The sequence below is a fragment of the Phalacrocorax aristotelis genome, chromosome 6 (assembly GCF_949628215.1).
Source record: "Phalacrocorax aristotelis chromosome 6, bGulAri2.1, whole genome shotgun sequence".
Classification (NCBI taxonomy): Eukaryota; Metazoa; Chordata; class Aves; order Suliformes; family Phalacrocoracidae; genus Phalacrocorax; species Phalacrocorax aristotelis.
Genome location: NC_134281.1, coordinates 2,311,641 through 2,328,060, shown reverse-complemented (window position 1 = coordinate 2,328,060; position 16,420 = coordinate 2,311,641). Strand labels below are relative to the sequence as shown.

General features: G+C 46.1%; 1 protein-coding gene across 1 annotated transcript; it reads left to right on the top strand.

Moving 5' to 3' along the window:
• The first annotated feature begins 399 nt into the window (after window positions 1-399).
• EDEM1 (ER degradation enhancing alpha-mannosidase like protein 1) lies at window positions 400-15,795 on the top strand. The gene is made up of 12 exons (XM_075095595.1): window positions 400-924; window positions 1,026-1,098; window positions 3,945-4,048; window positions 4,882-5,053; window positions 6,235-6,418; window positions 6,948-7,122; window positions 8,185-8,305; window positions 8,766-8,936; window positions 9,545-9,618; window positions 10,667-10,763; window positions 11,501-11,686; window positions 12,569-15,795. Exons 1-12 carry the CDS (start codon window positions 515-517, stop codon window positions 12,656-12,658), a joined length of 1,857 nt encoding a protein of 618 aa, XP_074951696.1. The 5' UTR covers window positions 400-514; the 3' UTR covers window positions 12,659-15,795.
• Window positions 15,796-16,420: the final 625 nt, after the last annotated feature.

The following is a 16,420-nucleotide window of genomic DNA, read 5'->3' as shown; positions in this document are numbered from 1 at the left end:
TTTTGTTTGGAAAAACTCCTGTTTATCAATACCTCATCTCATCCCAGAGCGTGGTGCGACTGCCCCTGGGCAGCACTGTGCTGGTTCCTCACCTGGTGACGTGTTGGGGGCTAGGCCAGACTTAGTGACCCCGCCTAGGCCTGACCCCGCCTAGGCCTGACCCCGCCTAGGCCTGACCCCGCCTAGGCCTGACCCCGCCTAGGCCTGACCCCGCCTAGGCCTGACCCCGCCTAGGCCTGACCCCGCCACGACAGCCCCGGGCGCCCTCCGCGCCCCGCCCCTGCCCTTCGGAGTTCGGCCCTTGAGTGACGTCGCTGCGCGCCCTATGACTAACCGCTTGGTCTCGCCTCGGCCAATAGGAGCGGGGCGGGGCGGGCCCCGGGGCGGCCGCACCCCGCGTTTCACTTCCGCTGTTAAAGGAGACGCGCCGCGAAGGAGCGCGGCCGGGGCTGTCGAGCGGACGGGAGGGGGTCGGGCGGCCCCTTTAAACTATGCGCGCGGCGCGCGGGCGACCATGCAATGGCGGTCCGTGGTGCTGGGGCTGCTGCTGCTGAGGCTGGGGCTGCAGGCGCTGCTGGCGCTGCTGCCCGCGCTGGCTCCCGGCCTCTGCCTGCGCCGCCGCTTCCCCTTCCCCTTCCCGCCGCCGCCCGCTGCCCTCGGCCCGCCCGGCGCCGCCGCCCGCCCCGGCTCCTCGCACTGGGGCTCGCTGCTGCGGCGGGGCGGTGGGGCGGCGGCGGCGGCGGGGGGCGACGAGTACGAGCGGCGGTATAGCGGGGCCTTCCCGCCGCAGCTGCGGGCCCGGCTGCGGGACGCCGCCCGCGGCATGTTCGTCTTCGGGTACGACAGCTACATGCGGCACGCCTTCCCGCGGGACGAGCTCGACCCCCTCCACTGCAGCGGCCGCGGGCCCGACCGCCACGACCCGTGAGTCACGGGTGGGGTGTGGGTGCGTGGGGTGTGCGGGGGCCGGGCGCGGCGGGGCCTCGCGGCCGGCTCTTCCCTCACGGCCGGCTCTTCCCTCCCAGCTCCAACCTCAACATCAACGACGTCCTGGGAAACTACTCGCTGACGCTGATCGACGCCCTGGATACGCTGGCGGTGAGTCCTGGAGGGGGGGGGAGGGGGTGCTGGGTGGGCACCCCATAACCTGCCCCGCCGTGCTGGCCGCCCCCTCCCCGGGCACGGCCGGCGGTGGTCCTGCGGGGGAGGCTTCGGTCCGTCTGTCCGCCGTCCCGCGCTTCGCTGGGCCGGTAGGCTCCCGACCCGCTGCATCACCCTGTTCTATTTTATTTCCATTAATTTAAATATTACTTTAACCGGGAGGGAAGTTGAGGAGGTTCGCGTTGGCAGCCGGAATGAGCAAACTTAATTTTTCAGCTCAAAACTGAAACTTTGAACTGAATAGTTCAAAGGTACGTTATATAGCTGGGATGCCTTGCCAAAGCTTAATTCTGCTAATTAAACTCAAGACGCAGCATCTTACCGGAATGGGGACGTTAAAGTCAGAAAGACTGACTTAGTCGATGAGAGGCTTCGAGAGATGAGAAGTCCCAGATGCTCCTGAACGTGCCTGAGTCTCGCTCTTTTCTGCTAGTCCGGCTGCTGGCAGCGAAACGGGCGCCTTTGCAATTCATTCCCAACCCTGGTGTGGGAAACCAGGAGTCAAGGCTCGCTCTCGGGCACGGAGCTTTGTTAAGAAGGGCTGGGAAGCTGCAGGTCGGGGTTATGGGGTGGTTGGATTGAGGCAGGAACGAGCTGCCGCCTTGACAGCAGGCGGCCTGCTGGAACGGACTTTGAAGGAAAGAGTTAAAGGGGAAAATAAGGACGTAGTACAGCGTTAACTCGTTCAGTGTTCTCTTGAAGATGGGTCATGCTAGGTTCATCTGCCCTGGTACTGAACGACGCTGGTATTGTCCCTTGCTCTGAGGGTGAACTTATAACCGCAGCAGATCTGATATCTTGAATCGGCTCCATATTTAAGAAGAAAAAAAAGCGAGCGGAGCTGAAGAAGAGGGGTACTTAGTAGAGAAGCTTGGTGAGAAGTTGAGGGAAGACGTCAATAGAAGGTTTCAAACAGGAGGGAGTTACCCCACAGTGTTTTCGAAGGACCTGCCATGGGACAGGTGCTGTACAGCCTCAGCGTGATAATGTTTTTAATGCAAGAAGTGCTAATGTTTCCTGCAGAGTTGCTGACAGAAATAGAGGTCAATTCTTAACACGAAGAGAAGGTGAGATGCTGTTATTAAAAATTATAACGAAGTTCAGCAGTATGAAGTAAAAGGGTCTAATGTTCTGTAGGTGAGAACTTATTAAATCCTTCTGAGGAGAAGGTGCTGGGTTACACTAGCTAACAGCTGGATCACGAGCGAGCAGTGTTACACGTGCAGGGAAGGGTAAGAGCCTGTGGGGTTGTGTCAGGAGAGATTTCCAGAAGAGATGGGGGAAATGCTGGAGATCTTTCCCACGGCTCGGGTGGGATCTCCTTAGGAATACCGCTATACTCTGGTGGTCAGGAAGGGTGGATTTGAGCTGGAATCTGCAAGGGTTGCTGAGGGACGTGTCAGGAGGAGAGTTCATCTTATTCAAGATGACTGAAAGAGCTCTGATGTTTTGTTTGGCAGAGAGGGCCTGACTGACATGTAAGCCTCTATGAAGAGCAGTGAAAGGAAGGAGGGGAGAAGGCATAAAGCTGCTTCTTGCCTGCTGAAATAGACTGTCATATGCATTTCTGTTAAAATTTGAAGATAATGCGAGAAGCAAATCTGTTCTGTGTTAGTAGTACCAGTGGTGTGGTATCGTGGAGAAGAGCCCCTTTCTTGAACTCCTTGTGCATGTTTAGAAACCCCCTTAGGTTTCACAGTCTCATTTTTGCAGCCAGGGCATGTTGGGACACACCGATGCACTGGATCCATGGTGCGTTTCTCTCCTCTTGTGCAGAAGGTGGTGTGTTTAAGGACTGTACGTGTGCTTCAGGTTGTAAAATATCTCCTGTTGCTAAGGTGGCGTTGCAGCTCTGTCGTGTGGAGGTCTCAGCTGTTGAACCGAACATGGCAGTAACGGACTGAACTGAAAGCAGGAAGTGAGGAAAACGTCGGTTTTATCCGAAACAGCAGTTAGGGATCTGTGCTACGTGGCTGATTGTGTGTTGGCGAAACGGTTGCCTTCCTGTCCTCATTTGCCCGTGGCTCAGTGTCCTACCCATAGCTTTTGGGGCAGTATACAACTTTGTTCTTTTCTCAGATAAAAAACTCCTGGTTCCTAGAGTCTCTTGTGTTTCAGAAGCTTCTGCACGGAGAAAGCCTATTTTGCTCTTCATCTGCTCAGAGCAAGCATGGGAACGCTTTCCCTCTAGGTCTGGGTAACAGAAAGAGCAGGCTGGCTCTTTGATGGTTAAAGAGCTGGGTAGGTTTCCTGTACACCCAGCCTTATCGTGAACTTATGCAAGCGGGAATCTGTGTTTTCCTTTCACATTCCTGCTTCTTTGAAGCTGGGGCTGAATTTACATCTGTCTCTGGATATAGTGGAAACCGATTGCTAAGATATACCTGTAGAAAACTGGCACGAGGGAACCCCTGGGCATGGCACGCAGTGTGGAGTCAAAACAGTGTGCTAGATCTTACAGAGTTTTTAGACTCCTGTTCAAAGAGATCACTCACAAAGCTGATGTTGGGGATAGAAGAGTACATGAGTGCACAGGTTAGTAAAACAGACAACAATATATCTTTGTGGATTTCCCTGTTTTAACATAACTTTTAAAAGAAGCACTTCTACATGTCAGTAGGATGGGTGACTTTCTGGAGAGTCTTCTTAGCAGAAGCTCCAAGTGCTCTTGTTCTGTATCTAGTTAATGTGACTGTTGGACTAAAATGTGAACTTGCCATTCTCTTCCCCAACCCTCTTCTGAACCAACAATTAGACAAAACCGCTTTGTTTTTATGTGAAAGGTAATGGGAAACGCCTCAGAATTCCAGAAAGCGGTGAAGTTGGTGATTGACACTGTTTCATTTGATAAAGACTCAACTGTCCAAGTTTTTGAGGCAACAATCAGGTATGTTGCTCTAAGATTCTGTCTTTAAAACAGTAACAAGGTTAAAGACTTTGTGTATATACGGGAGAACCAAAGTAAAATAATTGATAAGGATGTCTTTGGTAGGCTTTATTCCATAATTGTTCCTCGAGTAAGTTGTTTTTTAACATTTTTTGAAAATATTCCATCCTTTCATAATTAAAACACTTTTAGTGAGTCACATGTGACTTGAAGCAGCGATACAATGGTAGTCCCAGCTGTGTTTGGCTTGCAGACTGCTGCTTTTTCCGTGTTACTCTTGCAGTGGAGAGACTGCTCCGGGTACAACAAACAACCCTGCTGACCGGGTTTTCCCTGTTTTGGTGTTCTTCCATGGACCTTCTGCTTGCTTTCACTTTCGTTTTAGGTGAAAAACAGGCCTGTCTGTCTTCAAGATGAGTTTAAGATACTGTCTGACTTTTAAATGGCTTCATTTCCTGCATGTCTTAAACAGCGTTTGTTCAGTTGCTGCTTAACTCGGCTAGGCTTTTTCCTGAATACTAAGTTGATACGAGCACCTTAATGCCATTTGCAGGGCCAAGGAGGTCTTCACTCATAAGTAGACTTGGTATGTTGTAAGGAGCTACTGGGTTAGGTAAATTTTGCAGAACCAAATTTTGGGATTGCTGTGGGTGACAAGCAACATGACTTTTAGAGGTTTTCACTGCCGGTGGGGAAGAAAACAGATCTCTTCTGTAGCACCTGCAAGGTGCACGAAGTAATGCTTCTGTTAAACGTGATACTGGTATGGGCTTAGCTGAAGAGCTATGTTCAGATCAGATTCAAACACTGAAGATCTTTCCCTTTTCCCATAGGGTTTTGGGAAGCTTGCTTTCTGCCCACATAATAATTACAGATACCAAACAGCCTTTTGGTGATATGACCATTAAGGATTATGACAATGAGCTGTTGCATATGGCTCACGACCTAGCAGTGAGACTACTTCCAGCCTTTGAGAACACCAAAACTGGAATTCCATACCCTCGGGTAAGTGCATGCATCAGCACAGTGGGAAACAATCGAAAGTAAGTAATTTGCCTGTTCTACAACTCGCATCCTGTGCCCTGTGTGCCTTTATATGTGTGCTTGGGGTATTGAACCTGCTCTAAGTTATGTTAAAATGGCATGGGGGGGTAAACCGCGCTAAGTTATGGTGACATGGGTGATGTATAAGTTGCTCCTTATGTTGAGTAAATGTTTTATTTAGGCTGTTTTTCCCTCTGTACATACTGTTCCGTACGGGTCAGCAGTCATTTGTTTCCATGCTGTTTGGCTGGAATGTGTCCTGCCCAGCGCTTTCTTTCTATATATCACACAGCAACAAACGACGTTGTCATTAAGAAGGTTAACAAGAAATACTGTAAAGGCAAATCGCCTAGGAAAGTGCTTTTTTGGTGCCTTGGTACTAAGGTAATTGTGATAAAATAAAACTGCCATGCCGTGTCATACCGGGCTTGGAATTTGTAATGTTCTTGAATGCCGCTCAGCGAGCACTCAAGAATGCTGCGGTATTCTTGAATGCTGCATCCTCTCATTTTAAGCGGATGCGGTTCACAAGGAGAAGGGTGTCAGTTCTAGTGGAACAGTTCTAAAACTGTAAAACTAATCGTCACTTGCCTGACTACTTTTGATTTCTGGGGGCAGGAGCACTGCTTTTTCCTCCAGACCTGTCAGGCTGTAGAAGCATGGCATTTCACTTCTGTTCAGAGGCTGGTAAAGCAGCTGAGGGTGGTGTGACTTCCCTTCAGCATTTCGTTCTGTGGGGAAGTTGAGGAGCATTCACTGAGGAAACTCCGAGTTTCAAGAGCACTGAATGAGGGGGCGCAGTACTTGCATCGCCCTTGGAAGAGCCTGAATGTTTAGTAGAAATGATGAAAAAGTAGGCTGAAATTTGGAAGGATTAGCAAGTATAAGAGTAACAAAATTAGGGTTGCCCACCTTGAGCAAGATGTTTTAAAGTTAGAAGATGAATTTCAGGAATTCTTCAGGAAAGCTTTTCGACCAAGCAGTGATATGTCGGCTTTTTAACTGTATAAACATTGCACGCCACATATTGCAAAAACTAATAAAAAGGCTTCATAACAAACACACGAGTGCAGATGAGAGCACAGCTGTGTGAGGTGCAGCCTGCCTTCTTGCTGATAGCACACTCTCTACCTGCTTCACAGGTCAATCTGAAGAAGGGGGTACCTCCAGACAGCAATAACGAGACTTGTACTGCAGGAGCAGGTTCTTTGCTGGTGGAGTTTGGTATCCTTAGCCGGCTTCTTGGCGATTCCACGTTTGAATGGGTGGCCAGGAGAGCTGTCAAAGCACTCTGGAGTCTCAGGAGCAATAACACTGGACTGCTAGGTAAAGTTCTCTGAGGTGATTCTATGTTGACTGGCTCCATGTTTTAACCTACCTCAGTCTCCTGTGGCAGAATGCCGTCATGCTACAGGTGTCTTTCAGGTGTCATAAACTTTGTTGATCTGCTTCCTCTGTAGCTGTTGAGTCACGCTGTTCTCGTGTACTCGTCATTTGGGTTGACCAAATGGCGCTTTGTGATTTCTTAAGGAAAATGGAGTATCTGAATGAGTTCTTAGGACATGGGTTGTCCAAAGACAAATTTTTCATGAAACTGGGAAATGAAACTGAAGTTCTTGCATTTGTTTCCCTGTTAATATAATTTAGGACGGCAGATGAATACGAGTACCTAAAACAACTGCATGTGTGTGTCAGTACCTTGGATGAATGCGCTGTACCACTTTGTTTTGATAGTAAACTTTGATCGTTGATTCTTAAGATTTTTGAAGATGTAATATTTCTAAGTTCTGGTTCTTGATTATTTTTCTCTGATGTACTTGGCAACTTTAGACTAAAATTTTGTCTGTTCTGAAAGGAAATGTTGTAAATATTCAAACTGGTCATTGGGTTGGAAAGCAAAGTGGATTGGGAGCAGGGTCGGATTCATTCTACGAATACCTTCTGAAGTCTTACATCCTCTTTGGAGAAAAGGAAGACTTGGAGATGTTCAGTGATGCTTATCGGAACATTCAGAACCACTTAAGAAGAGGGTATGTTATTTCATATAAGTTTCTTAAGCGATGAGTGCTCCAGCAAGACAGGAGTGTTTTGTGTCATGCTCTAAAAAATCTGTGTTCTCTTTTGTTCTTCAAAAAGCAAAGTCTTATTTCCGTGGTAGTCACTGTGGAATTAAATTTTAATGTTCCCTTCACTTCTTAGTCAACCGATTCGTATAGCATATCAGTGCAAAGAGGCTAAACTGGTTACCGTCCAAGTTACTGCATGTTAGGCTGAGAGCAGGCTGCAGCACTGCAAAGGAAATGTATTAAATTGGCTGGTTTAGTACTTCTTACGGCCTGGTCTTACCTAGTGTGACTTTTTGGTAGAGATTCTGCTGGCATAAATTTAGGATATAGAATCGTAGAATCATTAAGGTTGGAAAAGACCTCTCGGATCATCAAGTCCAACCGCCAGCCCAACACCCCCAGGCCTCCTAAACCATGCCCTGAAGTGCCGTGTCTACAGGGTTTGCGAACACCACCCCCAGGGCTAGTGACTCCCCCACCTCTCTGGGCAGCCTGTGCCAGGGCCTGACCCCTCTGGCAGGGAAGACATTTTCCCTCACATCCAACCTAAACCTCCCCTGACGCGGCTTGGGGCCGTTTCCTCTCACCTGTCACTGGTGACTTGGGAGCAGAGACCAGCCCCCCTCACTCCAGCCCCTCTCAGGCAGCTGCAGAGAGCGAGAAGGGCTCCCCTCAGCCCCCTCTTCTCCAGGCTAAACCCCCCCAGCCCCCTCAGCCGCCCCCCAGCACACTTGTGCTCCAGACCCTGCCCCAGCCCCGCTGCCCTTCTCTGGACACGCTCCAGCCCCTCAAGGCCCTTCTTGTTCCTAGGGGCCCAAAACTGAACTCAGTATGATGTACATACCTTTATGAATTAGTTTTTCTGAAAGCATGACTGATATTTTGGGTCTTTTCAAAATGGCTTTGAGCCTCCCGTGACAGATGCGTGGCTCATTCTCTTTGCTGGTGGCAGTGCTGTGAAATGAAACATGCATTGTGTGCTTCGCAAATAACGAATATTTACATATGCTTATTGTTACTTGGCAGTCGAGAAGCCTGCAATGAAGGTGAAGGTGACCCTCCTTTGTACGTTAATGTAAACATGTTCACGGGACAGCTGATGAACACGTGGATTGACTCTTTGCAAGCCTTTTTTCCCGGACTGCAGGTAAACTTTTATTCTGTTAAAGACCAAACGACACAGGGGGGTGTCAGAAAGGCTCATTCTAATCTTAGGCTCTGAATGAGTCTAAGCATCAATTCTGAGATGAGCTTCAACCTGTGGGTTTGCATCTGGCCCCTCTGATAAGAGTCTAAAGGCAGTTCAGCTTCTGCATCAGCATAACAATACTGGAAGGCCTGGCCTACCCTGCTAGATTTGAGATACTTTTCACTTTTCTCATTTAAGCTCAGCATTTGTATACCATGCTGTGAAGCCGAGTGCGCTAAAGCTTTTAGCGCGAAGGAATCAATTGATTAGCGCTTTGTTTGGTGGGTTGTGGGGTTTTTTTTGGTCTGTCCTTATGAGGGGAGTATTTCATTATATGACGTGCTCTTATACAGAGCGGAAAGCAATTTGCTGGCTTGCAGTATTAAGCATGCATGTTTATGGCTGCTGTTGTGCCTAGGTATTGATAGGAGATGTGGAAGATGCTATTTGTCTCCATGCTTTTTACTACGCCATATGGAAACGATACGGAGCTCTCCCAGAAAGATACAACTGGCAATTGCAAGCACCGGATGTTCCTTTTTATCCCCTGAGGCCGGAGTTAGTGGAATCTACGTATCTTCTTTATCAGGTACTTGACTTTTTGGAGCTTACAGCTCGTGTTTTGGCAAAAATGGTTTTGTTCAGAAAGTCACTTTTTCTACCCCTAGCCTCTGGCCTGCTAACATTTGGTGCCCCAGGATCTGCCTGTTTTTACACGGAGGTCTCTGTTCGGGCCCTAGATTGTTATGCCATGTAGTTGCTATGTTGTTTGCTTTAAAAATAGCCTTTTTTATAAGACAGACAAAAATGAGACTGAACAACCTTTTCAAAAAATAGCTGGCAGATTTTTACAAGGTAGAGACTTGTGACATCTTAATAGAAATTGTTAAAGTAAATGTAATAGCTTTCCTTGCTGTATGGTCTCGGTGCAGTCTACAACTGGCAGAAGATACAGTAAACTAAAATAACTTTCTGGCTGGAAGAAAGCTATCAGAGAGTTTGAATTTACTACAAGTTTTATGAGGATTTGCACTAAAGCAAATGTGAGAAGCTTGCATAGAGTAATCGAAGTCATGCTCCTTTAAAGATAAGTTTACTGTAATACATGAGAATCTGATACTACTAGGCCTTTGATGCGATATTTTTACAAGATTTTGAAATCGCTGACTCTAACTTGTGTTTGTCTTCCTTGTTTAGGCTACAAAGAACCCATTTTACCTTCATGTGGGAATGGATATTCTGCAGAGTTTGGAAAATTATACAAAAGCCAAGTCAGTCTTCAATGTTTGTCTTCTCTCACTGCTACATATGTATATGTTATTATGTAAATATTATATAGAATCCAATCTGCCAACCGTAGGTAAACCAGAAAACCCAACCCTCCATGAAAGCCACAAGCAATGATTTATTTATTGAGCAATTATTTCTTTCTCATCTGAAAATGAAATTACAGTCCAGTGATGACTTTACACCTTCAGAATTTTATAACTACCTTTCAAAATGCATTGTTGATGGTCAGTTGCTAAAAACTGGTAAATTAGTAGTTGGATGTTTTTTTCCTGTGGATCCTGCAAGAATATTTCTAACCTTGTGTGCCCCTGGTGTTTAACTAAACTGGAGGGATGGCCTTCAAAAGGCTTAAAATACGGCAGTGTTTTTGAGGCTTCCCCAAAGGAAGCTTAAGTCAGCTTTCGGCTCAGGACAGTAACAGTGAATCCTGACTGTAATACTGAGTATATGAACTTCTTGCAGGAGTCAGAGGGAAGATGGCGAATTTTTATTCAACTATTGGTATTTACGGATTCGGTAGACAAGTCCCTACTAACCATAGGACAGCATAAACCAGTGCCGTTCTGCAGTTCAGTGGGATTCAGATGCTGTGTAAGGGGTTGGCTGAAAGAGTTACAAGTGCACTGTGAGAGAGCTGCAGCTTTGTCATCTGTTAAGTGTTGGTGGGAGGGAAGAGTAGGTAGCTCAGGAAGAAACCTTTGCATGAGACCAGGCTTCCAGGCCTGGGTTTCACGTGCGCTCAGTATGGGGAAATCACCTGTTATGTGCGGGGGCCACGAGAGTATCTTGCTTCTTTGAGACCCTTAATGAATCTGCACGATGGGATAGATGAGCCAGAGGGTCGATGATGATCGTCTCTTCGGAATACCAGAAACCAATAATCAGTGCTTGCTTGTAAAAGAGACTTGTTTCATTTTAACTTCACCCTTAGTGACAATTGGGAGTGGTCTGAAGTCAAGGAATATCTAGGGAGCGTGTCGAGATCAGAACACGTGGGACCTAAACCCAAACTAATCTTAAATCTTGCAGGTGTGGCTATGCCACCTTACACCACGTTGTGGAGAAGACAAAGGAAGATCGAATGGAGAGCTTTTTTCTCAGTGAAACATGTAAATATTTGTACCTGGTATGTATGTGTTCTTCATTTCAAAGATACTCCCTTATGTGATGTGCACAAACATGACACAGCGAGGAGGCAGGATCTTGTTAATTAGAAACTGTGCTGCGCTCTGGAGGGGAGAGGGGTTTAGGTATCACAGAGAATGTGCTGCTGTTCTTTCTTTGACCCTACCCTCACCTTGGAGGTTTGGGCAGCTGCTGGCTGGAGAGCTGGCAGTTCTTGTTGGGGGGGAGCTGGAAAAGAGAGGAGGCCAGACTGAAGGAAGCTACTGCTCAGCTCTGAGCTAAATTACTGCCTGTAGCCATTTTGCCTGCCTTGCAGCAGCCTCCGATTTCTCCCCATCAGGCTTTGGCAGTCACAGGGGAAAGCATTTGAGCCAACACTGCTTAAGCTGCTGTTCTCAATCTCCTTTAGTGCAGAAAAACAAATAAATCTGCGACTGAATGGAAACAGTGGATGCCAGCCTCGAAATGCCTGCATAGTGCAGCTTAGAAAAATAAGGGCAGTTTAAGTTGTGTGAGAGGTTTTTCTTTTGCTCTGCCCTTTTAACTGTTAAAATAAATCCCTTGCATTAGAACTATTTATTTCCGTTTGCTCTAACGGTAGTTACCCATTTAGCACTAAAAGGTACGCTTTTCGTGTGATCCTTCAAATGCGTGGGCACGTGCTTTTGAACTTGTTGTTGATGGGGCATGAAGGATGTTGTGCACGTGCTATAGCTGTCTCTCCCATCTCTTGTTTAGTTGTTTGATGAAGAGAATCCACTGCATAAATCTGGAAATAAGTATATGTTTACTACCGAGGGACATATAGTGTCTGTGGATGAACGTTTTCGTAACTCACTGTGGCAAGACATCCTCCCTGGAGAAGATGACGGCGCAGGAAAAATGAAACCTAACGACTTGAAGGCAGTCAACTTCAGTTCTAATGTAAGGGATGCACAGAGCGTTCCTGGTTGCGGTGCTGGAGAAGGGGTCTATGTTGAACTGGGTCAGGCAGTAGAAAAAGAGCCATTTGGAAGTGTTACTTTAGGGCTCTGCGGTGTTTCCTTTATAAATGTCAAATATGTGAGAAGCTCCGTGTGAAAAACACTTTCAGCAGTGGGGGGCATGGATTAGGATAATGTAAGAGTGGTTATGTTGAAGGTGAAACCTGTCCCCTTTTAAGTATTCTGCAGCAATTATTTCATTCTTTGTTAACTTATTTCCCATTATTTTTCCCCTTCCCCTTTTCTTTGCCCTTAAAATCTTCCTGTGTTGCTGTAATGGGGAAAGAGAAAAGCAGAGGGTCATTTCTACAGAGCTTTTTTCCCTCAGAACGGTTGTGAGGCGTGTAAAGGTGACCTTTCTTAGCAAGGCATCAGCTGAGTACAGAGCTATGGGTCTAGTGCCTATTGCCAACCAAGGCAGATACGTTTTTAATACGGAACAATTTTTTTAAAATCTCTGCTAGCAGGTTCTAGCATGGTTCTTTTCCTCCTCCTGCAGAAAAAGAGCATTACTTTAAAAAACATTCGCAGTTGTCATAGCGAAGGAAGTCTCAGTTGAATAACAAGCTGCAGTAGTTTGGCATGTGTTTGGAAGCTCGCAGCCTGCACCAAGGAAACACTTGCTGTTCATTTATGTGCTTTGTGCTCTAAGTTTGCAAAAAGCGAGGGAGAGCCGGGACCAAAAGTGCTCTTGGGTACAGTTTTCTGTACTGGGAGGAAATCTATGGTTACTAATGCTGAAACGCCTGTGAGATTACAGGGGGTGTGGGTTTGCCTGTTTTTGGTATTTGAGTTCTTAAAAATATTCTCATTTTGTTGACAGTGTAACAGAGTTCCTGACGAGAGGAGGTACTTACTGCCGTTGAAGAGTAACTACATGAGACAGATTGATCGAATGGTGGGCTTGATCTGAATGGTTCTTCAGAGTAACTTTTATCATATGTCAGGAGGAGCATGGGATTTGGCTGCAGACGTTCCTCTCCTCTTCAGCTACACACCTGCATATGCTGAGTCACTTGGGTATCCCCCATGCTTGTTAGTTTTCAATTATGGACACGAAGGGAGATTGAGTTCTCTTAAGAGTTCCCTCTTCTGAACTGTGGTAACTCCATGTGCCACCTGAATAGAGATTTCTTTTAAGACTTCCTATGAAAAATGTTGTTGCAAATGAAGGCTGGCTGTACTTTAGAAGAAAAAAAAGAAAATTGGCATGTGCCACTTAGCTACCTCTTTGTAGGTGCATTACAAATGTCCCTTTAGAAAAGGGTCTAGTATTTAATTTGAAATGATCTTGGGATTGGGGAAGGAATGGGAAAGTGCAATTTCTTACACCAAGTTTAGCCATTGGATTATTCCGACTAGCAATACACAACCTTAAGTACTACTCAGGTAGGAACCCACTGGTAATGGGTTTTGCTGAAACAAAAACGCTGCATTTAGAATAGTATCTTGAAAAGATAACTCCTGATCCTATGAGAAGCTATCCATGTAGTCACGATGTCCCTCATATACACAGTTGTGTAGAACTGCACGGTCGCAAGAGCCTGCAGAACCCAGTAATAAAACAAATCGGGTGTCTTATTTTGTAAGGGAATGGGGAGGGGGGAAGGGGAAATTGCAAAGGCACTCAGCTCTCTGAGCAGCTAACTTTGTATAGCTTAGCTGAGCAGAAGTTGCAAAAGTTTCATTGTTTGCCACGTATCTAGTGCCTTTTCAGGAGAGATGCTGCTAAGAACTGGTATAACAGTACATGAAGAACAAACTATCTCACATTCCTGACAGCAATAATATGTTAGTGCCTTAAGTTTTCTTCACTAGTAGGAAAAACTGAGCTTGCTTGGGAAGGTGGATAAAGTATTTCTGAGTAGCTGGTAACAAAATACAGTGGATCCCAAAGTAACTTACTTTTTAAGTTACAAATGAGATGACTTCTCCTTTTTTCTGTTTTTTTTTTTTTTTTTTTTTAAAGATACTGGAAGAATATCAGCTGCTGTGCTCATCCCAAAGAATACTTATGGGCTGGATTAATTCCCAGTGTCACCTTAGTTCATAACGGGGCTGCCTCTGCATCACCCTGGGATGCAGGCAGTCAGAGGTCTGAGCCTGCAGTGTGCTAACTTCCCTCTGCCACAAGACAGTCACGGCTGCAGCAGCTGTCGATGCTGGCTGTGGTGCTGTGCTGCACCTGTAAACCGTGCCTTTTGCTTCTGGTGAGGGGTGGTGAAAAAATGCCGTTGCTTCTTCCACCGTCTTGAAATACAGCTCAGATACGCTTTCGAGAAGAAAGCAGTTAAATTCAAGCAGGGCTGTGGAGGAATGAAAACAAACTGAGGCCAAAACAACTTTATAGCAGTTGTTTTTTTTTCAGTGGTGCCCCATTGCTTACATGCTTTTTACTTTTGACTACAGCTGAAGTAGCTGAGTGTTACCGTTGGGTTAATTATTTTTAAATTAAGGCTTAAATATAAGGGCAAACTTGATCTGCTGTATTTTCACCTTCTTATAACAACATCAGTTTTCATAAACCGCATGTTGCAGCTCAAAACATTTCTAATAAATATGAAGTTAGTGCTGAAGAGGTTATTGTTTGAATCTTTTAGTATACAGACGCATCTCAGGGACTCCGTTGCGGAACCTTCTGTTCCATGATAGTTGGATCGTGTATTCAGGCAAAAAAAAAAAAAATCATGTTTTCTTAGTCATGTGTGTGTTTTAAGGGGAGGAGGGTTGGAGCGGGGAGAGGGAAATATGCTAAGATTTCCCAAAGCATTGCAATAGGATCGGTTGCCTTGATACTTGAGGCAGCTGGCAATTCCAGCCCCTGTAGAATTGGCTTTGCAAACCTATTACTGGAATATCTTAGTGGCCTATTTCAAAGCAAAACATAAATTCAAGGTGTTATGATCCAAAGAGGTATTGGGAGAGGTTGAAGGTATAGCTTCTTAACCAACCAGTAAACGTTGCCTGGCATGCAGGTACGCTTCAGGTTGTACGCATGCGAAGAAGTGCAGGAGGGTGCGTAGAGGGAGTGCAGAAAGCAAAAATGTCTGGGCTTTCTGAAGATGATTCTGAGACGATTGAAAGATCTAATTGTAGCTCTGAAATGAGAAGGGCTTGGTGGTGCGGGAGCCAAGCGCAGCATGCCGCAACTGGCCGTTTAAAGTCCCGGCGTGGTGGGTGCCAGGACCGACATTGCCCTGGGTGTGTTGGTGGCTGCTCCTGGTAGTGACTTTTCCCTGCCTTGCAGTTTAGCTCTCTGAATGTGCATTATATACCTTGCAATCGCCTCTCAGTGTTTTGTGCCTTCTGAAGCACCGGAACCCTGGGAAGGGCTCCAGCCAAGCGTTACGCACAGAAATCTGTTTCAGAGTTTTCCTCGGAGAATTACACGACTACAGTGAAGTTGCACAACTGTTCTGCCACTGTGCTTTTCCCTCTTGTACGTGGCCAGAAACAGAGTGAGGGGTAGCTGTAGGATGGGAACAGGATGGGCAGGTATTGCAGCCTGTCAGCCCTCAGTGACTTGGACCGTTGGTTACAGTGCCAAATAGTCTATGGTCAGCTGCTTCTTAGAAAACGCATTGAAATTTGTGTTGCCAAGGTGATCTGACAGTCATCTTTCCTTAGGAATGGGGTTTGTCTACAAGGAGACTGGTGCTGACTATGTGGTAAAAGGCTTTGTATTCTTTAAGGGGCAGATTTTTCTCTGTTTTAAAACTGCTTTGATACATTTTCACTCTGTAATGGCAGGGCACGTGTTATGCACTAGAATTAAAACTTCTGTATCAGTCAATGATATCAAAATGAAATTGATAACACTGCTGGAATAACTTGCTGAAACAGACTTTTGTTTTTCTTGGTATAATGTGCAATATAGATTTTTCCTAATTAAAACTGCAATGTATGCTTAATTGTTGTTTTTCCATGAAGTATTTAATTGGGGATGGGAAATTTTTAAGAGGACCAAATGCTCTTTCATGAAATGTCCTAAGTTTTCAAAACTGAGCTTAAATTTTACAAATCCGCATTAAAAAACGGTGTTTTCGACCACTTTTATGTGTGTTTTTCTTGTAAGGCCATCACGAAGCTTGCAGGTGATCTCCCAACACGCAGGGAAAAGATTCATTTGAGTGTGTCTACCCGGTCTTTGCCATTCACCAGACGGGAGAGCTTCAGCAGTTCAGGGTGACCTGGGAGTAGGGGTGAGTAAAGGAAAAACATTCCTGAATCTGTGTTTAAGCAGATTTGTGGCTCTCGTTCAACTTCTCCGTGACTTGGCCCATTTGAAGAGCTCGAGGTGTCTAGCTTAAGTACCAAAAGTCACCCATCAGGTCTCTGGTTCTGTTGTAGGTGTCTGTGGCAGTCTTGTGTGTGGAGAATGTAAGTCTCTGACTGCGTGCCCCTAGGAGGAGGAATTCACTTTTTTTTTGTGAGCCAGCCTTAGTCATGAACTGTCGCTGCTACGAGCTGTTGCTGTCCCTTGCGGCAAATGCCATGTTGCTTCACTTTATCTTAGAGGTTGGGCGTAGTGCCGGGTATTCTGGGGAGGAACAAAAAGACTGCCTCAACCAGAACTTAACGGTTCTTTGTCTCCAAGGATAACTTGACTCTGTCTTTGCCTTAGGCCTGGTTAGCTCTGGAATGCATAATTGAGGTGTGGAGGAAATAGCTTTCT

Excerpts from the sequence above, each read along its gene's own strand:
- EDEM1 (XM_075095595.1), top strand. The coding sequence starts at position 515 with ATGCAATGGCGGTCCGTGGTGCTGGGGCTGCTGCTGCTGAGGCTGGGG. Across the intron at positions 9,619-10,666 it reads GAAAATTATACAAAAGCCAA|GTGTGGCTATGCCACCTTAC; the intron begins GTCAGTCTTCAA and ends TAAATCTTGCAG. Across the intron at positions 10,764-11,500 it reads CATGTAAATATTTGTACCTG|TTGTTTGATGAAGAGAATCC; the intron begins GTATGTATGTGT and ends TCTCTTGTTTAG.